General features: G+C 41.9%; 1 protein-coding gene across 20 annotated transcripts in view; it reads right to left on the bottom strand.

The window, feature by feature from the left end:
- IQCH (IQ motif containing H) overlaps nt 1-22940 on the bottom strand; it is a 69258-nt gene that overhangs the window by 14868 nt on the left and 31450 nt on the right. For 19 of the 20 annotated variants that reach the window (XR_014957715.1, XR_014957716.1, XR_014957717.1 and 16 more), the window contains 6 exons: nt 21528-21611; nt 19335-19510; nt 15938-16210; nt 13096-13266; nt 1845-1965; nt 616-902 (listed from right to left, as the gene is read on the bottom strand). Coding sequence is in view for 16 of the 20 variants with exons in the window: in XM_085589011.1 (XP_085445137.1) it covers nt 616-902; nt 1845-1965; nt 13096-13266; nt 15938-16210; nt 19335-19510; nt 21528-21611 (1112 nt within the window). In the remaining 4 variants the exon portion in view is untranslated. The remainder of the gene's footprint in view (nt 1-615; nt 903-1844; nt 1966-13095; nt 13267-15937; nt 16211-19334; nt 19511-21527; nt 21612-22940) is intronic. The other variant, XM_085589025.1, reaches the window with a different exon arrangement.

Here is a 22940-nt window from a genome sequence, read left to right as displayed (position 1 = left end):
TCTGGGAGTCAAATGTAACTGGGATCTGACTTCCAGAGCTCCCAAACTGCTGTGAGGGCCTGGCACAGGGGCCCAGAGAAGCTGTGGCAGCCCCTGCACCCCTGCAAGCGTCCAAGACCAGGCTGGAGGGAGTTTGGAGAAACCTGGGATAGTGGAAGGTGCTAGAATGAGAGGTTGGAATGAGATTATTTGAAGGATCCTTCCTACCCAAACCATCCCATGATTCCATGGTTATTCTGAGTCTCTGGTTCACCACAGCTACCCTTACAGTGCTGTCAGTTCCTAAAAAACTTCAAAGCTCTTCAGATCCCCACAGCCTTAAAATCCAGGGATGTTCCCTTTTACAGTCAAACATCCTAAAAACACTGAGGTCCTCAGTGAAGATTCCAGAAGAAAACAATGTCAGGAGAGGGAAAAACAAGGAGATGCCTCAGGTCTGCATTTGGTGCTGTGAGAATACCCCCGTGCTTCCCTCAGCTCACATGCCCCACAGTTTGGAAATTGTTTGTTCCAAAGGGCAAAGCTTTCTCCTGCTATTTTTTGGAGTTCCATGGGAAAGTTGGAATTTCTCAGTCTCAGGGAGACAGGGTGAGGTAACAAACCTGCCCCACTCACCTGCTGCTCCCCCGTTTGGGGATGGCTGAAAGCCACAAAGTCCACGGAGAAGTAGCCAAGCACTCCTTTGGATTTACAGGCCTCCCCAATTTTCAAGCAGAGAGCTTTGAGAACCTCAGGATCCACGGAACGCTGTGGGATGGTGGTGCCTGAAGATCTGAGGGGCCCCTCAGCATGGAGCTGATCCCCAGATGACAGCAGTGTCACCTCCCCCGTTGGCTCTATCAGCAGATCCACCGTCACGTTGGTGACGCTGCCCGAGGCCGGGAAGGCTTCGATCACCCCCCCTGGAATTGGAAAGGAATTCTTTGGGATCCAGCCCAGCAGTGCTGCCCTGCAGGGTGCACAGCAGGGAGCTCCGGGGGGAACTGGAAATACAGCAAATAAATCAGTGCAAGGGGAGCAGCAGAGCCAGAGTCGTGGATCTCTTGGAGGAGAAAGGAGTTTGATGATGGCTTTTCATTCCCACTCCCAAAGTGGATCAATCCCACAGCTGGCTCTGGGGTGGGAGGAGTGAATCCTGCTCAACACCAGCCCAGAACAGCTGGGAAATGCAATGTTGGGATTTGGGGGATGGGAACTCCTGCTGCGAGCTCATCTTGGAGACTCCCATCCATGTAATGGTCTTATCTAAGAGTCTGCCTGTGGCATTCACCCACAGGAGGAATTTGGCATGGAAATAACAACTTCCAGCATGGTTTGCCACAGGAAAATCCCCAAGGTGATTCTGGATTTGCCTTTTCCTTGCATATAATGCCATAACCCAGTTTGTTGGGATAAACTGCTATGTAATAAAATTGGTACTAGATGTGTTAAGTGGCATTATTTAAAAAGAAAAATACCTTCAAAGCTTTGATTCATCCTTGTCTCTTCCATAAAGAAATCCATAAACAAATCTATATATTAAATATTCTCACATTTACCTCACATGCTGGAATTCCCTAAAACCTTTCCCCAAATGTGACAGCCTTTGGTGCAGCACCCAAGGATTAAGGAGTTGGTGCTCATGGATTCAGAATCCAGGATTAATATGGAGTAGAAGCTTGGATAGGACAAATGAATGACAGAACAGTGGCCTATAATTCATTGGTAAATGAACATTTGAAGCATAATGGAGAAATAAAAGGAGATAAATATTTAAATGGGCCCAAGACTAACAAGAATATGGCAGACAATATGGCATAATTACTCCTTCTAACACTTCCCAGCGACTTTGTAGTCTTATTTACCTTGAGTAAGAAATGTTTGGAGGAATTTTTCCCATGTAGGGAATCGTTTCTCATTGACTGGCTGTACGTGCTGTGCTAAAAGGCCCGGCAGCTCCTGGGAGATCTTCACCAAAGCTAGCTCCTGCAGAAACAAATTAAATAGAACCACAAGCAATTTTACTACAGAAATGAAAACTGCTTGTGGGGTGATTAAAAACCAGGCCTCCAACAGGCAAAAAAAAAAAAAAAATGTGGTTACTGTTTACCCACAGTCAGGAAGCCTTTTTTAATTTTTCTACTTGCTCCTCTTCCCTCCTCCTGCAAACTGTCCTTCTCTGAAAGCCAATCCCCCTCTCAGCACAGCATCTTTTGCATTATAATTTATATCAATAATTGGATCTGGCATCTGAAAATGCCAAGTACTTGGTAACTGCTTTGGGATCAATAGCAGCAGTCAATAACTTGTACATTGCTTGTATTTTGAAGCAGCATATTGAAATAGTCACATATGCCAGCAATAGTTTTGCTGGTTCTATGTTTAAGCTCTTCTATCAACCCAAATACCCTTTAGATAGAAGGAAAAAAAAAAAAGGAATAATCAAGCAAAAGCATTTCTAAAGCAGGAGATATCCTTTTAAATCTGCAAAATATCTGTAACAAATTCCCAAGTGCCTGTGTCTTTGGTGGAATTTGATTAGTCACTCCACAGCTAAAGCAGGCTTTTTTCCTAGTTTTAAATTCTTTATTATCACACACACAGCCCAGCCCCATTAAATACAGCAAGTAACTGCTCTGCTTTTACTGCTCCCCAAAGTGCCAGAAGAACAGGAGCATATAAAGTGCAAGGACCCTGACTGGATTGCTTCAGGCTCCTTTTCTTGCTGCTTCGTGAGCCTCCCCCTGCTCCCCCGGGGCTCTTTCCTCTGTTTTCCATCCCCTCTCCTCTGCACCCCGTGCTGCAGCAATGACCAGCCCTCCTCTGCTCAATGTCCTCAGCCACAAGCACTTCATCCCAGGCTCTGGAGGAACATGAGGAAACCTCATGGCTGACAGCTAAGAATAGCAAATAAAAAATTAAAGCTGTTTTTCCGGAGCGGTGAGTTTGTAGAGATGGGCTTTGTCACGGAGCACATGATGTAAAGGAACCAAAAATGCAAATGCAAAATGACTCCGCTGTGATTTGCCTACCAGCACGAGGAGGATGGAGCAGTGATTGGAATCTCTGGATGGTTTGGGGGGGAAGGGAACTTAAATCCCACCCAGTGCCACCCCTGCCATGGCGGGGACACCTCCCACCGCCCCAGGCTGCTCCAAGCCCATCCAACCTTGGACATTTCCAGGGATCCAGGGGCAGCCACAGCTTCTCTGGGCAAATGGGGAATCTGGGATTAACTCTGCATGCAGGAGAGCTGGAAAAACCCTGCTCAGCCATGGAAGGGTGACAACTGAGGGGAAAAATACATTAAAAATATGGAGGGGCTCAGATGGTGATGCTGATATGGCATATGTGGGCTCCTAGCATATAATGAGGAGAAAAAGATGTTCTTGTCTTTAAAAATATCACAAAAAAGGGGTTAAAAAGGGTTTTAGTCAGTAGTTCAATACACTAAGCAGCACAACCTCATGACAAAAACAATGGAGCACATAAAACACGAGATCCAAGCTCAGAATTTACCCAAAAACAAAGGAGCACATAAAACATGAAATCCAAGCTCAGAATTTACCCAAAAACAATGGAGCACATAAAACACAAGATCTAAACTCAGAATTTACCCAAAAACAATGGAGCACATAAAACACGAGATCCAAGCTCAGAATTTACCCAAAAACAATGGAGCACATAAAACATGAGATCCAAGCTCAGAATTTACCCAACTTCAGGTCTTTACCCTGCTCATTTCCTCAGGATCCAAAGGAGAAATTTTGGTTTTGGATGGCTGAGCTGGCTGAAACAGCAGAGCAGTGAGCAAACATCCATTGGCCTTGTGTGGGTTTGGGTTTGTGCTGAATTATTGCTGAGCTAACAAGGCACAGGCTGAGGTGGCTCATGAAAATCCTCTCAGCTTTGGAGAGAGGATGTGAGACGTGATGGACGGCCTGGAATTTCTGCCCCACAAATCAGTTCCCAGCTGGCAGCACACCCAGCAACACCTCTGTCACTCCCACCTCATCCCTGAGACCTGCTGGCTTGGGCTTGCAAGGAATTTAAACAGAAATATAAAAACACACAAAGCAAGAGGTGTGCAGTGGCTGCCTGGAAGATTTTGATAAATCACAGGGGGAAAAAAACCCAGAAATCTCTGCTGGATGTGGAGGCTTTTGGGAGTGCTGTGCTCAAGGTTGTGTAAGGAACAATTAAACTGGGACACAAATTTCCAGTGCTGTCTCTCCTTTCACACGTGGCTGTGGAAGAAACATTCCTAACCTGGCTGCAAAATCAGACAGAACTTCCAAGGGACTTTTTCTCTGCCTTTTCAAAGTTCTTCTTGCACATCTAAGGATGGTGCTTTAGGATAATAAATCATGGAACCCTGGAATGGTTTGGGTTGGGAGGGAACTCAAATCCCATCCCTGCCACTATCCCAGGTTCCAACCTGGCCTTGGACACTTCCAGGGATCCAGGGGCAGCCACAGCTCTGGTGAGTGTGAAGGATGTGAGCACCAAACCTGGCCGAGAGAAACAAAGCAGGATTTTAAACAAATAATCAATTCAAGAAAATCTGCCAAACCTCCCTGAGCCCCAAGCACAATGCCTGGGCTGTCAGGGTGCTCAGATAAGGGAGTCACCCTTTAAGGATCAGCTCCTGCAATTCTGGTTGGAGGTTTGGTTTTTTTTGCGAGTGTAAGCTCTACAAAGGCAATAATCCTGATTATTGGGAGTTTTAGTAGGCAAATTCAAGCCTGGATCCAGCATTCACTCATGAAGTCAAACCTTTTAAAAGGATCAGTGCTCAGCTGGCTAATTTCATTTAAATTGGACAGTATCTCCAGCAGAGCCTACCAATGTTTTCTCTCTTGATGCGGCCCAAAACAATCCAGGACCACAGCTAAACAGAAACAGGGAGCATTTGTTCAAACCTTGCAGCTGATGTTTCTTACTAGCAATAAAAATGAGCAGCCCAAATATTGTTTACATCGTATAGAAATCTTTACATGTCTCCAAACTGGTTTAGCACCTTTTTATAACAATGGAGAAGCACAAAAAAAAAAAAAATAAAAAAAAAAATACAGCTTTTTCCCAGTAAATGAGAAATAATTTCTCACCCTTCTGCAAGATGAATTTTGAAAGGTTTTCTTAGGCAGTTGCAACACAGAATTAGGACCAAGTGTGGCAGATGTTGAAGGCAGTGGTAGGAAATTTGCTGGAGACAGAAAGAAAAAGAAAGAAAAGCTGAAAAGGAGAGAAATAAATAAATAGAAAGAAGAAACAGGAAGAAAGATCTGGGGAAAGCAAGAGGCTGCAGAGCAGGATGTGTAAGACACAGGGCTTTTTAGCTAAAAACCAGATGGAAAGGAAATTATTGAGACCTTGCAAGCAAACAGAGTGAAGAAAGGAACTCCAGATCCCTTTAAAGGAAAGCTGAGTGGGCCAGAGAGGAATAAAATCAGCAGAGAGCTCCTGAGCAATACAAAGTGCCACGACTCTGCTGCAGTCAGTGGAGCTGTGGCAATTTATGTCCCTTGGAGGGCACAGTGACAATTCCTGCCATTTGTAAGTCCATCCTTTCTCTTGTGCTCAGTGGAGCTGGGACAACTTACTCCAGTCTGGGTGGGAACTGCTCCAGCCCAGCTCGTTCTGATGTTCTCAGTGGCACCAGCAACCGTGGAAGAAGCCAGTGACTGCTGCCCAATTGTCCAAGTAGCTGCCATTATTTCCTATTTTGCAAATTAAACTGATTGGACACTTTTTTCCCTCATTCTCCCTGGCCAGAAGCACAAAAGCACCACAGTGAACAGAATAAATGGAGAGATCTCTAAAACTGGGAATGGCTTTGGAAGTGACACACTGAAAACCCGCTATTTGCTTAAAGTTTGCCACCTGATTTAAAGCCCGGGCTTTTCGCCGTTAACTGCAAATTTTCAAATTCAAAAAGTGCCAATTTTGCCTTCCCCAGAGCTGGGAAAGCATGTTCAGAGCTCGGGTCCCATCATGGCAAACAGCCGTCATTACCGTCTCACACAAATGCTTTTCCTATGTAAAATTGCTTTGTAAAATATTTGCTCCATCTGCTGAAAGGAGCAAAGACAATTTTCCCTGATAGCTAATGGCCCATTTCAGCTGCCTGCCATGGAGGGGTGCTGAGCACAGACCCAGAATCCTGCACTCGCCCGGGCTCATCCTCGCTGGCCTGCTCCCACTCGAGGGGTTTTGGTGGGGTTGAGGCACATCTGCCACGCTTCAATGAACCCCAAAACAGCCCCTGCCAGGCTCCCAGAACAAGGAGCTCAGCTCCCTTTCAAACCTCCAGTCCTTCAAGTGCTGCTCCTTTCTTCACGCCACATGGGGCCACGGTTCTCCGGCCGGGCTGGAGGGTTTGGGCACTGAAAGATCAAGCACTTCTCTTTTAATTCTAAATTCAAGCACACACACACAAAAACCCCACAAAACCCCCTCTGCCCTGCTCCAAACCCTCTCCCAACTGCTCCTTTCATTGTGCACCTTCCTATTTAGCATCCATTCAAAAGCACATGTTTACATTGTGCCCTGAACTGCTTTAACATCTGCTAACAGACCAATAAAAAATAAATAAACCAGGATTGTTTAGGAAGAGAGATCCTTCCTATTTCTTGCAAACACTCCGAAACTGGCAGCAGCAATTCGCTGCCAGATCCCTGCTCGGAAAACAATCTACGCAGGGAAATCAAAGATCGAATCTGTGCTGCCAAAAATCAGCCAGAAAAAAGATCTTCAGAGTGCTGTGAACTCCTCAAATAATTCTGCTTGTTTAGCCAATGAATGTTAATTTGAGATTAGGATAATTAGTATATAAATATTCCAAATTGTGTCTTTTGCAAGGTGCATCCTGCATGTTCAAGGTTCCCCACATCTTCCTTCAGAGCAAAGAAAACGTAATTGTCATGATCTTTAAAAATCTCTCTTCAGAACAATAATCATATATTTATTTCAAAGGCAGCATTTGTAATTTCGGGACACTGGGATGTTAATTCTCATATAAAATGAGATCAGGAATGTTTGAAGGCATTTTCCTGTGTTTGAGAGATTTCTGCAAGTGCATTTTCCTGTCTTTTAGAGAGATTTCTGCAAGTGCACAAACAATTCTGATGCCCTCAGATGAAAATTATTTCCCCAATTAATTGACTTTCCTCTTTTTCCATCTCTATAAATTTACTACACTTCTGTGACTTGCTCTCCTTTCTGGTTTAAACAAAATATTCTAATGAATTCCAAAAATATGGTTTCAAAAAGAAAAAAAAAAAACCTTATATGGAAAACCCAGAGTCTCTTCTCTGGAATTTTATGGAAATTGCTGTAATGCTACAGGAATTGTCAGACAAAACCTGCATTGTTTTTCACAAACAACACACATTTAAACTCCCTTTATTCTCAAAGCTGCCTATGTGTTACTTTTTGGATTTTAGCAAAACAAACATTTTTAAAATAATCCAAGCAGGCACTTTATTGGCTGCAACAACATTAAGGCATTTCACATTTCTTTAGTGCTCTTGCTTTATCCTCTCCTTCCCCACTGTTATTGCTACAAACTGGCACTTAAATTCAATTGATTCAAAATATTCTGGATCCATATGGCCTCAAACCCTGGAGCTGAAGTTCTGATATTGCCTCACTGCTGTTTTCGAGCATTTGCCTCTCCTCCAGTCCCCAGATGGTGGAAGTAACATTTAAACCTCCTTTTCCTCTGCCTTGTACAATAGACCTTGGCACCATTTCAACTGTTTACTCCGGTAATTAACAGCACTGATACCACAACAATTACAACTCCTACAATCTTAGCACAATAATGCTATGAATTAGTGAGAGCTAATGGCTGGAAGGTATAGTGGTTCCAGACTGAGATCTGTGCATTTCTCGAATAAAATAAAAGGTAGGAACAGCACGCTGGCGGTAGACAATGATTACCTAGTAATTAGTTTACACAAAGCTTCCTATTTAATGGCAAAACGCTGTAATTAACGCGTGACAGAAAATCAAAGGGTACTTTGTAAGCATATGAAAAATTAACACTGCAGGCCTATAGCTTTATGTACTGATTAGGAGCATATTAAATCAATAGGACACACAGCCCAAACAGCTTGCAGAGCCCCTGCTTGTGGTTCAGGGATGATATTCTGGATTTCACCAAGCCCAGGGATACAATTCTGCTTTATTTTATTTATTTATTTGCTCATCACATGCAGATAATCTTAATAAACTGAGGATTGTTTGCAGGTGCAATGAATATTTCAATTATTTGGAATAACTGCTCTGCTCACGTTAGAAACCTCCAGCACTACTCCTTTCCATCAGCGAGCTCTTCCTGAAGTCTTTGGGCTCCTTTTCTTTCCCTGTCAACCATGATATCTGTTAGATGAAATGCTAAAATGCTGCAAATGCATTTTCTGGGGATCTGTCAGAGTTTCTGGCCCTCTTCAGGCTGGAAAAATACCACACCTGCAATTCCACGTGCACAGCTGGCTCCTTCCCCAGGAACCCCCTCCGTGGGCTTTAGGTGTTACACTAAGATCAATTAATAAAAAATCAGGAAAAAAGCAGTGTTAGGAAGCTCTGCTGTGTTCAAAGGGGGTCAGGAAGGAGTGTGCTGGCAGTGGCAGGTTTCTGAAATTACATTTTTTGATGCATTGGTTTTATCCTCATTTGTTTGCACACACATCCTACTCTGAATTCCTGAACTCAGTAAAGAAATAAGATGTGGAAATCTTAGCACATGGAATTCATCCAAGCAGGACCCAATCTGCTCCCCACTATTCCTGATTGCCAGCTAACCCCAAAATTCGTCTATTACTTACTACAGGCCTTTTAAAAGCTGACCAAAAAAATGGTTCATTTAAAGGAACATCCAGTATTTCGCATTCCTATTTCCCAACAGCAATCATTTCAAAATCCTGCAAGCAGCATCCAAATCTTGTTTCGGGTGATTCAGACCAAAAGTTGTCCAGATTTGTCACCTGTTAAAAATATTCTAATTTCCTCATAGCAATAAATTAACTGAATTATAGCCTGTAAGGAAAAGAAAGAGACAAAATCCTCAGATTCAACTCCAGGAGTAAAACCCAAACATTTTTCTAGCAAGGGCTGCCCAAGTGCATTAAATCCTTTTTTTTTTTTCCCCTATGACAGATATTTGATGGAGAGTTTTGAAATGGTTGTGTAGCTATCACCACTTTTAAGGGCTTATTCAGAGAGCATTTGTTGCTTGTTTTTTCTGTGTCTTGTTTTATCCCTGGATTTTCAGCTCTTCTCTATCCCTTTCTTTCTGTCTCCAGCCTGATTTTTGTTATTTTCAGACTTGCTGTTAGATAAACTCACACCATGTTGTTGGTCCTGGTGGTTAATTAAGTCACAGGGTAATAAAAGATAATTCTAAAATTAATTTCAGTAGTAATTTAATCTAGTGATTTACTACAATTCCATAGTTACACAAGAGGATGGGATCCTGCAGCCCCGTGTTATTTATACAAAAGGGAGTTGTTAAAAAGAGAAAAAAGGCAATGCCAACAGGAAGGTGATGTTCTCTTTGCCCTAAAAGGGAAGAGTTTTGGGAGTTTGAGTCCTAAGAAAAAGGAAAATATGAAGATAGAGTGAGCACATCCATTTCTTGGATACTCTCCCAGCCTCCAAGAAGTCAGAATCCCTCTAAGCCAGAGATTGTGTCAGCAATATTGAGAATTTTCCATGAATTCAGAGTCTCCCAGCAAGGGTCCATAAAAGTTTGGGTGAGATTTTCCAGAATCTGAGCTGCTGACTTTGAGCAGGAGATGCCCAGCTGTACCATATATTAATAAGGATTATGGATATCTTTAGCTACATATTAAAAAAAAACTATTTACTTATTCTTACAGCAGCAAAACCACTTTTTGTGCTATGCATGGAGTGAGTGAAGCTTGAATTAGTTACTGAAGACCTGCAGATGTTAAAAATTAATTTACTTGTTCCCTACAATCATCATTTACATAATTAATCTGATAAGGAGACTCAGTATTTATTCAATTTTTTGTGTACAGCTAGGGCCAGACCCTGATGTTCTTTTCCACACTGGAAGATGTCTCCAGAAACAACCCCACAAGTGCCAAAAGTACAGCAGTTCTCTGGCTATGGGGCCATTGGATTCTGGGCCTCAGGATGAAATTCCTCTGCTGACAGACACGGGCAGTGCACAGGGGGCTGATGGATTTGGAAATATTTTATGAATTCAGCCTTTCCTGCAGTTGCAAATTAATTGTTCAGATAACTCAGAGGCTGCATTAAGTTAACAAGGTGAAACCCATCCATAATCCTGTCGTGCATTTGGGTCTGCCCCAGTGTTGTATTTGCAATGAGGAATCTAAAATTGGGCTCATTTTTAGCTGGAATAGATTTTTACACAGTTCAAACTCACCAAGTCCATTATTTTTAATCTGTTGCCTACTCCACGCCACTGAGGAAAATCTGGGTGGCGTGTCTTAAACTGCTATGCAAATGATGCTATTTGTAAGTATTACCATAATTTAGTGCTTACAGTCATGTTCTCATTTCTAATAATTCCACCAGAATGGAGAGGCTTTTCACTGTGCTCCTAGCCTGCAGGATAGTCTTTCATCAAGAAGCTGAATTTTTTAATAACCTGCCAGCATCCGTTTGTGTGTGGCAGTGACACGACGTCTTCATTATCAAAGGAACCAGGTCCCCACACTGCACCAGGACATGAAAGCACAAACTCCTGCTTTGATGTTTAAATGTGCATCATTACAATGGTGATTCCTGACAAAGGAGTGTTTTAATCCTCTGCTCTCGGTGCTGAGGCTCGGGGAGGCTTCCAGCCCTTGTTTCAAAAGAGGGTAAACGTGGAAGGCAGGGAAATGGGAGCAAACGTCCAAGGTGCTCAAAACAGCAACAAGTTCCACGCTTTAGAATCACAGAAAGGTTTGGATTGGGAGGGATTTTCAGGATCATCCTGATGCCTCAGGTTTGGATTTTCTATTTTTCACATTCTGTGCTGCTTTAGAGTGTGGGTCTGGGCTCCACATCAGGGGATGCTGAGCTCTCTGCACAGAGCAGGGACAAAACAATTCCTGCTCCAGCTGGGCACCAAGGACAATGATCCAAATCTCAGCCCAGGAGCACAAACACCGTGGGCTGGAGAGAGAAAAACAAGGATGGGACTGCCTGGGCTGGAGCTGGAATGGGACAATGAACTCCAAGGTGCCAATGGAGCAGAACTGATCCCAGGGAGAGCCCCCGGGAGCGCTCGTGCATTTTGGGACCATTTTGGGACCATTTTGGTTCCTCCTGGGGCAGCCCTGGCTGGGCTCTGGTGCTGCCCAAGGTGGATCCATGGAGGAGATCCTTGAATAAATCCCTGCTTTGTTCTGTGACTCTGCCCAGCCTCTGTTTTAGGCCAGCCTTGACAAGGCCTCAATCCCATTCCATCACCTTCCACCATCCCAGGCTGCTCCAAGGCCTGGGACACTTGCAGGGATCAGGAGCCCAGAACTTCTCTGGACAACACTTGGCCAAAGCCCATGTCAGCATTGGCCTGGATTTGTCTGCTGACTCTGGGAAATGACATCAAATTCCTTATTCCATGTTTATTTCCCAACTTCCAACATGCGTTTGCATTTAAGGGCTTCTCACTGGTTGTATCCAAGCTTGAGGTAAATGGAGCAAAAAGGAAAACCAAAGGAAGTCAGGGCTCACTGTGGCCTTGATGCAGAAGCACTTAGGGAAAGAATTTAAAAGGCACAGAAACAGGGAATGCCACTGAAATCAGGGATAGAAGTGGAGCTGCTGACTCCTGGTTGTGTCCTGACTCAGCACCTGGATACATCCTGAGCTTTGTGTCCCACTGGGGTGGATTTTCAGGGCTCTGCTTCATCCTGCCTAACTTGCAGATCAGAGGAATTATCCCTTCAGCTTCCTATCAGGAACTCTGTTTTATAAAGTGGAATTATTTTGTATCTGTCAAATGCAGCAGAACCGTAATCAGCCCAATTTGAAACTTTAATACACAATATAATTCAATCAACCCCAAATTTCAAACCCGTTTTGATTGAATTAAAAAAATCAGAGGAGCTATAATGAGTAGTTTATGTAAATGAAACAATTTTTCTGGATACATTCCTTCTGGCTTTAAAACCATTACATTAGGAATGAATTTGGCAAGATATACAGAAATATCAAATGCTTATTGAAATTAACACATTTAAATACCAATGAATATTTAAGCTACAAGTTCTTGCAATGCAGAATAATAAAGGGTGGTTTCATATGGATTTTTCTGCAGTTCAAATGTATCATCTTCCAGCCTCTCAATCCTGGGGATTCTCAGGAATCCAGGAATGCCTGAATTCACGCTCTAATATTTCCCTTAGTTAGATTTTTATAGATGGCTCTCCTTACCCGAACACCCCTGGTAATAAAAGTTGCAGGAGTTTAATGATCACCAAAACCTACAAGTGTTGTCTCATACAGGTTTAAAAGTTATTAATGAGGCAAAACATCCAGCAAAAATAATCCATAGGAAACCAGCTGAAAAAGCAATCAGTCTGTACGATTTCAAATTAGCAGTGTTCAACTATTTTAATCCCAATCCCAATTAATCTTTGTTTCAATAATTCCAATTTTCTATGGAAATAATTCCAATTTTTTATGGAGATTAGGCTGCGCTGCCTATAAACTTTCCTTTATATGTCCTCACTTTAGCTAAAAAAATATATAACATTTATACCAAAAAAAGTGTATAAACCCTTACCGTTACTGCATAGAAGTGCTACAACGCAAGTCCTTCCACATTTGGCTGCCAGGCATTCCTTCATATTTTGGAAGATTTTGGAATAAATATTTTGGAAGAAAAAGACTGTGGAAGAAGGAAAGCTTTTGGAAGAAGGAAAGATTTTGGAAGAAGGAAAGCTTTTGGAAGATTTTGGAAGATTTCCCTGTTTTATTTGAATTACTGCTGCTTTGTGAAGCCAGGCTGGGCTGTGATATCAGCATTTACCTTCAAGTGAAGGCTCAGGGAGGAGATTTAGAGCCAGAGGGACCTCAGGGAACATTGAAGAGCCAAGACAAGGCAGGAGATGCAATTTTGTCACTCACACGAGCGGGGCCGTGTCCCTGTCGTGCCCTCTGGATCCAGGGGTGGCATTCCAGGTGGGAAATGACATCACAGAAGGCAGTGCCATCTCCTCCACGCTCATCATCCACCTTGAAGAGCCAGCGCTGCACCTCCAGATTGTCCAGGATGAGCTGGCTGAGAGCACGGAGCAGCTGCAGAGCAGGGACACAAAATCCTTCACGTTGGACAGCACCAAAATGCTCCTCACACTTCCAGCTCCCATTTATTTATGTGGCACAATTATTAATGTTTATTTTACCTGAATATGTGTGGGAAATGGATTTGTAGAGAAAGCCTGACAGAAGGCACACATACTGTGATGACTTAGTTAGATGGCTTATTTGAAATACAAAGTTTTGCACCTTGGCTGAAGGAGCTTTACAAAATAAGTTTATTTACACTGCTTATTATAGTGACAATGTTAATAATGTCCTGTGTACTTCTCTGTGCACAGCAATCAATGGACAAAGCCATCAAAGAAAATTTTTCTGTTCAAAAGAGAGGGGAGAATGTGGGAAATGGATTTGTACAAAATTCTCAAAGCCTGACAGAAGACACATAGTGTGCATCTGTAGGCAAATCTTGAGATAAGAAATGCTGGTTTAGAAATGCCATGGAATAGGACAGACATTGCTGAGAGAGAAAAGGAGCTAGAAAAAGTTTCAAAGGATGGCCTTGCAAATAAAACTAGATATTTTAGAGAGATAGAACTTTGAAAGATGCATTGTAGCAGGACCCACAAAAGGTAATTTTAGATTATTTGCTTTAAGGCATTTACAGCATGGTGTGGCTAAAACTGATAGGCCAAGAAACACTTAAAATGTAATTAGGAAATAGTTGGTTTGTTAGTGGTTAGTGTTAGTTGTTAGTGGTGTGAATTATAACATCTGTATGTCTCACCTTTCTCATAAGACTGAAAATGGAATAAAAGTGTTTAGACACCTCTCAGTTGCCCCATGTGTGGGTCGGGGAAGGGCACAATCCAAAAATATGGGTCCATTTTCTCAAAGAGGTGTTTGTGTTGCTGCAGCTGCTGGGCAGGGATGGAAAGCAGCCTTTGAAGACTCCATGGCCTTCATCCCTGGTTTTGGCACAGAGGGATTTGCCTGCCCAGGTGTTGTTTTTTGGGTTTTGTCTGAGGTTTTGGATCACCAGAAGTGCTCCATAAACGGGATGGACGATGCTATTTGCAAAAATGTGCCAGGGTAACACCAGCCAAAACAGCTGGGAAATTTTCCTACTGGAGAGTGCATTCCATGGTTATAAATGCACGGAGGAGGTACCAGGCAGGCTTTATAAAAATGCTAATTATTTATTTGTGTATGTACACAGATTTAAATGGCTTTCAAATGCCTTTTGCCCAGCTGGTGCAGGATGCAATTAGCTTCTTAGAAACTGCAAATGACTTTGAACCTGGTAAAAGTATTCTCAGTTCTTGTTGCATTGGCTGGAGTCTTCCACATTTTACAGAGTAATTTGAGGGATTTTTGTTTTTTTTTTTTTTTTTAAAGATTGACCTAAAATACAATTACATGTGTTCCATTTGTGGCTTTTGAGAATCCCATAAATGTGTTTTTCTTGAGGGCTCCCCCTACAATAATGAAAAGGATCAATAATCCTGTAAGGACTGTACCAATCACAAAGAATTATGGGCTATCTTTAAGTGAAAATTGAATTGTGCTTTACCATAGTGTCACCTCGCTTTGATTATTTAACCTAAAATGTCAATATTTCATACAAGCAAACAACAGAAGGAGAAATTCCATAACCCTGCAGGATGAACCAGAAGTATTGTTAAATAATTTACGTAAATCAAATAAATCAAACAGCTGTTTTGCAGGTCATTGATCATATATTTATTTCATCTACTGGAGAAGTTGCAATGGATTTGTGTAGCTTAGACTGTTCAGTGCTAAAGGTGATTAATAAAAACTAAAGCAATGTGAAAAGCCTCTTTAAGAAACAGGAGCACCTACAAAAAACCTTAGCAATGATTATTTCCCTGGATGAGAAGTAACACCACCATAAAAATGTTGCTTTTTTTAAATAAATACTTAGACATATCATTGTAAATTGCAAAATCAGCTTAGAGAATAAAATACTGAGGAACTGGCTGCAAAATAAACATGCAAAATGAAAGTGCAGAAACCTCTTGTGCCTCGTAATTTCAGTTCAATAGGGGTTTGATATTTTTCTACTGGCCATGCCAACAAGAGAGATGAATTTAGCCATGACAGGCTGGGCACAAAGTAAAACTGCAAAGATGCTCAGTGAACCTCGGTGGGAACAGGCTGGTTGAAGGGGGGATTTCTTCCCCTTAGAACAAGCATTTTTGCAAAATGTTCATCTTCAGTCACTGGTAAAATGGATTCATTTCATGATTTCACCCATGGGGCACCAGCACAAACTGTCTCAAATATTGGACCAAACACTTTTATATCCTCAAGCCCATGAAGAACCCCAGGGTGATTGTGTTCCTTCCTGCCTTGGGCAAACTGCATTTAATCGAGCCAAAAAAGGACCCAACCTCACCCAAGACTTGATCAAACCCACGAGAGTTTGGGAGTTACTACTGGAAAAACAGTTGGGAGTTACTATTAAAAAATAACCCAGCATCCAGAAAAAAGCCTGCTATGACTGTCAAAGTTCAGTTGAAAAAATAAAAAGCAAAACCAGCAACAGGGCCTCAAGCAAAGCCCCTAAATATGCCACAAAGTTGGCTAAAAATCAAATCCAAGACGCTGTAGGTTTAATATTTGCAATATTAAATAACTCCTCAATGGAGTTACTGGAATGACCCAAACCCTCACCCCAGCAGCTCACCTGCTCCCTGCTGTGGATGTCCTGCTCTCCAGGAGGGGTTGGCACCCCAGCGCTGGCAAAGATTCTCTTGCTGCCAGACTTGGTGCTGTAGAGCTGAGCCACTGCTGGCTCTGAGCCCAAAAGTGGCACCTGGAGCTGGTCGGCCACTGCCAAATCATCCAGGTGGGGAACACCCCCAACCACGTAGGCATCCCTGCCCTGGAGCAGAGCCTGGAGCCTCTGCAGGGTCCTGGGGCTGTACTTGAGCACAGTGGCCAGGCACAAGTGATGCTCCTGGAAAAAGAGAACATTTATTATTATGAAAAGTGGGCTTTTTTGCTGTTGTTTTTTTTTTTTTTTCTCCCCCTAATTCCTAATGTTGCCCACAATAAATACATTATTAATAGCAGGCTGGGTTATGACCTATCCTGTAGCTTAGCAGTTTAAATTGATAAAAGCTGTTGGGGTGAGGCTCCATAATCGTGCACATCTTTAGTGGGTTGGAAATGGCCTCGTTGGGAATAGAACTAATTACTACACATCTGTATTTATTTGATCCGTGTGGAATTATCCTTCTGTCAGGCACAGAGGCTGCTGGCCTTTGGATAATAGTGATTCATCTCAGCAACACTCCTGGCATGGTTTAACTCCAGAGCTCCTAAAAATCAATAAAAAAATGAAGAATCCCCCCCCTCCCTATAGCAGGGAATGTGTTTCACACACAGTTCAGTGGTATTTGAAGTGATTCTCTGAGAATAAAACACTTTGATTTACAAAAGCTTTCAGTGCTTACATTAAATTACTGGGGATGCACATTTCCATTTCACAGGAGCTCTGATTGCTGATCTAAAGGACCACTTAAGGAGAGGGGAGCAGTTTTGTGTAGTTTTTTTATGCTTAAAATACAAAGGTTCCAACTTTTTGGAAGGAATTTCTCATTTTTTCCCCCAAAAAAGATCTATTGCTGAACAAGCAGCTCATGACATATCCTATAAGCTTGGAATTTAAATTAAGAATATCATGGCTGGTGAAACCTCAAAGATGTTTTAAACAACATATCCCATGCATGGCCTGCATATATTCCAATTCTTTTCCCAAAAATATACTGAGGATAACACAGGGATGAAGAAACTGCACAAGAGAAATCCACTGCAATAAAATGACATGGACAAATCATAATCCCAGCAAGGAGAAAATCATCTTCCTATTGAGATTTCATCTCATTTAGGCCTCAGGAATTTTCAGGATAATGTAAATCCTGGATTTGCCAGGGATTTCCAGCACTGAAGAACTGAAGAACAGAATATTTTCCTTCCAAGTCCTGGATATTCGTTGCCAGGGACTGAAGTAGAAATGGTGATTTCATTGTTTGGATAGGGAGGATGGTGCTGGAAAAGAACACAAGGAATCCCTTTCTGTCAGTCCCTTGATGCTTTCTCACACCCAACACAGCTCCAAAAAGTGCCCAAATCTCTCTGTGAAGGATTTGGGCACCCTGCAAGGACAGCAGGAAGGGACACTCCCCAAAGCTACAGCAGAAAAAAGATAATTACAGAGGTTTAAGGATGAAAAGAACAGCAAACAAGTTACCTGGAGCCCTTTTGGTTTTAAAGCCAAGACATTTCAAGCTGTGATCCATGGATTCCCTTTACCTGAGCACTGGTGCAAAGCAGGGAGCTCCCTGCCCATCCCAGAGTTCTGCATGCAGGGAACAGGATCCATTCCCAGCCTGGGGCCACAGTGGGGTTGTAGGGAGGAGATTTGCTTTGTCACCCTCAAGAATGGATTTTACAGTTAATTAAGGAGGTCAGGCCGTAAAAGCTGCTTCATTCCTGCTTTTTGAGAGTGCTAGAGCTGCCAGAGTATGCAGGAGTGGGAGGGAGAGCAGGGAAAATCAGAACTGAGGGATTGCAGCAGGAACAGGGGATGTGGGATTAACCAAAGTTCTGGGCTCTCAAACCTTTGATTTCTGTTTTGTTTCCAGCTTCCCAAGATCCCAGATCTGACATTGGCATCAGAATCACCAGGAGAGCAAAGCTGCCTCCACTTGGACACCCCTCAAGTGCGGGATCAGGACCAGCTGTGCCTTTTCCACACATTTTCCTTCCATCCAGCTCCACCAAAGCAGCTGGGAAAACGTGCTAGGCTGATTTGTACCTCTGGAATTGCTAAAAGGAGCCCTCTGAAGTGGCCTTCAAGCCACACTTTCATTGATTGGGAATAAATTTCGATCCATTAGGTGCAATAAAAGCTTTTTATTCAATAGCCCAGGAGAAAGATCTTTTAAAAGAGCTTAGAAACTCAAACCCTTACACAGCCCAAATTGGCACTGAAGCCAAGGGATGACCAGGAGCAGTTCAGGGCAGATTCCTCTCCACACAGAGGATGCATTCATTAAAAATGTTAATTATTATATGGCAAAGAACACATGTTAAATGAAAACAAGGTGGATTTTGCACATTAACAGGTGAATGGCACTAAACAGCCATGAGTTACCTCAACCTCGTTCACCTAAAATCTGGTGGTGCCAATTCTCCTGACAGATTTTGGCATTAATTCATAGCTGGGAGTTACTATTGGAAAAATAAACCAGCATCCAGAGGAAAAAAAACCTGCTATGACTGTCAAAGTGCAATATAAAAAGAAAAAAATAGCAAAACCAGCAGCAGGGCTTCAAGCAAAGCCCCTAAATGTGCCACAGAGTTTGCTGAACATCAAATCCCAGCCAAGACACTGTAGGTTCAATATTTACAATATAAAACTATTATTCACTGTGAAGTCTCCACTGCACTGCAGCATTTTTACAAGCACTGTACACACTGTATGTTAATTAGAACATGTTTAGCACATGGATTTAAACCTGACTTTACAGGTTTGGAACCAATATTTCTCTATTATTAATTATTAGTCTGGATTCTACTCTATTATTATTATAACTTTTGTATTATTGAAGCTCATATTTATGTATTATTCTGTTTGAAAGTCAGATTTCTGCATTATTACCAAACTTTGTTTAAGTCTTGTTTTTTAAGGAGCTTTGCAGTGGATCTAGTTGCAAGAGCCAGTGCAAACACAGGAATGATTGAATGCTGGGCTAGTCAGAGATAAAGTTTGAGTAATAAGAATGGTTTATTGCTATGATTTGCTTAGAGATATAAATCTATCAAGTTCCCAGTCCCAAGCACAGAGTCGGAAGGGACAAGAGCCTGCAAATAGCCAATCTAGGACTATCTCAAGCAAGACTATAAACCTAAACCAGGATATTTATTTCCAATGCTCTAACTAGTAGTCTAATCAGTAAAGCCCTTAAACTTGCAATAATATTTCACTGATGTGCACCAGAGCGTTGCAAGTTATAAAATTTCCAATTTAATTTTACTGCATCCCTCAAGCTGTAGTAATTAGAAGACAAACTCACAGGGAAGCTGTTTATAGCTTCAGGGGTGAGAATTTTGAACCTGTCCTGCAGGTCAGCCATGTCCTCAGGGTTCCCAGATCTAACAGCTGCCTGCAGACCCAGGAGTTTATTGTAATACTGCAGTAACTCCTCACTCAGAGCAAGAGGGCAGATGTAGATGACGTCCACGTTGGCATCTGAAACAAAGGGGCACAATGCTCACTGCTGGGAGAAAGGTACAGCACTCCCAACAGCAACCCCAGCACCCCCAACCCTCTGCTCCCCAACAGCTCTCCTCAAAAAGCACTGCAAAGAAAGAAAAAGGAGGTTCAGTTCCCAAATCTGAGGGCTTTCTGCTGTGCTTCAGCATTTCCCAAAGGAAGAGCTGCTTCCTGGGATTCAGTGTGCAGAACATATTGGGGCAGGATTTGGGAAGTGGTGCAGGGGGGGTTTGTGAGCCCAACTCCCATTAACATCAATGGGAATTGAACAGCCTTAAAAATGTATCCCATTAATGCCAGTAAATTATAAAACTGAGCCATTCAGTTGAGAAAGCTGAGGAAATTGCAATTTTCTACGCTGCCTGGATTTTCCATGGGCTGTTCCTACTCCTGTGCTGCTCACACAAAAGCTCAGGGTGGGGTATCATTAATAACCATTGCTGGGCATGGCAGTGTGCAGGGCAGCACGGTGTGGAAATCTGCTTTTCCTCATGGAAAACAGCTTGGGCTGAAGGGCTGTGTCCACACAGAAGGGAAATCTGTCATACAGGCAGTTTGGGAACATTTTAACCACTCTGTTCTGCTAAAATATTAATGGTAATAGATGAGCTAATGAATTAATGGGCCTTGAGGTAAAGAGCACTCCAATATTTTGATCCAAATAAAAATGGGAAGCCTTGCATTGTTTTATTATGCACAAGTGCCAGGGATAACTGCTACTCCATGGAATGACTGCAGCAAAGCAAGGACTGGACAAGGAAACCTTTTGAAATGAATAAGAGATCCCATTGCTTGATTTTGTTTTGGCAGAGCTGCAGGGAAGTAATCCACATTTAAAAAGTGAGGCCAGAACTCACCTGAGGCATTGAAGTACCACAGAGCCCACTACCAGAGTCTTTGTATAATTATTTGCCAGAAAACTTTTAAAAATAACTAATAGAAGAGTTCAGCACCAGTCAATATTCAAGTGAAAAACTGACAACTCAAGTGAGTTTGGGGAATAAAAAGCTGCAGCACATTTTACTGCTGTAGCACTGTTCTAAAAAGAGAGATAAAGTCTCCTCAGGACACAGTGGGACTCCAGGGACAGCTTAACTCACAGGAGGTCACAGCCAACGAGGAAATCCTCTGCTTTTCCAAAGGAAAAACAAACCAAAATGGAAAATCTCAGTGCTCCTTTGCCAGGCACAGGTAAAGCACGTGATTCAGTGCATAAACTAGTTAATATTTCACTAGTTTATATCTTCCTTGTGGTATGTTTTACAGCAGAACCAATTTTCATGTTCAGAAATCAGAAAAATCTGTTTAATGTCTGACTTTGTCCCTTTAAGTTTCTATCATTTAACAGCCAAAGAAATCCACGTTAAAAAAAAAAAAAAGTAAAAATTAGAACAGTGGAAAAAAACAGTATTAGTGCCTAGATAATATATAAAGGCAATTACATTATTATTTTAGGCAACTGTAAATTTCTGGATCTAATATATTTTTGTTCCAAACTTACTAAATGGCATTTATAAAATAATAATGATCCTGAAATATACATGAATCATGTAAAATATGTCATTCCAGGAAGCCAATGAAGTTGGTCACTGCTAAATAATATCCTTCCCTGCTTTGCTTAAAAGAAGCAAAGAAGAATCAGAAAAAAAAAACCCAAAAAACGTTTAAATGTAAATAGATGCCTTTTGCCTCATTTGCTGATTTAAAAGGAAATAAAAATGGGTTTAAATAAGGCTGTTTTGCAGCACATCTTTGTGTGAGCTCCCTCGTTTTGGAGAGCACTGAACACTCTGTGGTGCTGAGCAGCTCAAGGGATGAGGCTGCTCCACCTCTGCAGAGGATTTTTTATGGATAACACGGCCAGGAAATGCCACAATTCCTTCTCAGCCTCTCCATGCTCTATATTTTATATTGATACCAAAATAAAGTCCTTGTGTTGTTTTCTTTCAGTGGCAGCTGGGGGAATAAGCAGAAAGAGGAGCTGATCACATACCCAGGATGTCACAGAGCCTCCCCATCTGCAGGTTCTGCTGGAGAGCAAGGTCAGGGATGTGCTCACGGATGTGCTGGGAATATCCTGGAAAACAAGGAAAGCCCCCCTCAAACTGCAGTCAGAAAACCCCTGGTACATTTCTAGAAAAAAATCAGATTTCTGGATTCAAAGAAGCTGAAAAAAAACCCCCTTATTTCAAATCTCACAGCATTTTTCTGAATTTACTTTTATTACTGATGTAACTTCATGTTTTTCTCTCATTTTAAATACAGACCTGAATGTTACAGCCCTACAGAGTTTTCTAATTTAACCACACAGACCATTTTGCTGGGAGTCTTTCATGTTGCTGGATAATTTTTTTTTTTTTTGTAAACACTGGGGGAGGGAAAAAAAAAATGACACCATCATTAAGCAAGAATCCTGGTAATTTTGTCCTTCACACAGATAAAAGGCACCAAAGCCACTTCATTAAGGAGATGTCTCAGTGCTACCTGCTCACTTTGTTGCAGAGGAAAGGTGAGTGACAGCCTGTCTGAGCCTGGATTATCTCTTTGCAGGTCACAATTCCAGCTGATTCCATGCTCACGTTCAAAAAGACTGCAGGAAATGACAGCAGCACTGTAACTATAATTTTTAAGGCTGTAATTTTCAAATTGGTGGAATTCCAAAGGAATTGTGGGGTCTGTGCAAGCAGCCACAGCTCCGCTGGCAGTCACCACCAGGGATATTAATTGTTTAAGCCATCAGGATTAATCCAAATTTTCAGTGTTTGGCAGAAAAACTTGACTGATCCAGGAACAAGATCTTTACATTTCCATGTATCTGCACGTGGAAAATCATCAGAAACTCAGGGAAAACTTAATTTGGCTAAAATCTGCTCAGTATTTCAGTGCTTTCATGTAGAAAATAGCAAAGTGGATGTTTCAGCCTAATTACAAAGACAATTACTACAAGTAATCAGCATTCTAAGGTGCTGTAGCAATTGCACACAGAATATGAGAAAATACAGAGAAATGTAAATTACCAGTTTAATTTTTGGTCATTTCTCACCAAACTTACGTATTGCAGTCAGCACAGTGGTACCAGGCACTTGGAGAACTCATCTAAGTGAAATATATTGATTTTTTTTTACTCCTCTAGCATTAAGCTACAGTAATTAGAAAAAAGCTTGCTCCGAGTATTTAAACTTTAGTCTCAAGGCTTCATTTTGTTCTCTCATCCAATTTTAAGGCACTAAAAATCCTGCCTAATATTTTCAAACCATTTAAAAGTCAACCTCAGAATGCAGCTGATTTCCTTCCCTTGAAAACATTGAGTTTTAAGAACTAGGCCTTAAAATAACATGCAAATATCACTTGGAAAACCAAGAATTATTTGAAAGCAATAAGAAAGTGGCAATTAAATAAGTTAAAA

The sequence above is a fragment of the Lonchura striata genome, chromosome 10 (assembly GCF_050655825.1).
Source record: "Lonchura striata isolate lonStrDom1 chromosome 10, ASM5065582v1, whole genome shotgun sequence".
Taxonomy (NCBI): domain Eukaryota; kingdom Metazoa; phylum Chordata; class Aves; order Passeriformes; family Estrildidae; genus Lonchura; species Lonchura striata.
Note: the sequence above shows the minus strand (reverse complement) of the source record. Positions and strands in the feature narration are given on the sequence as shown.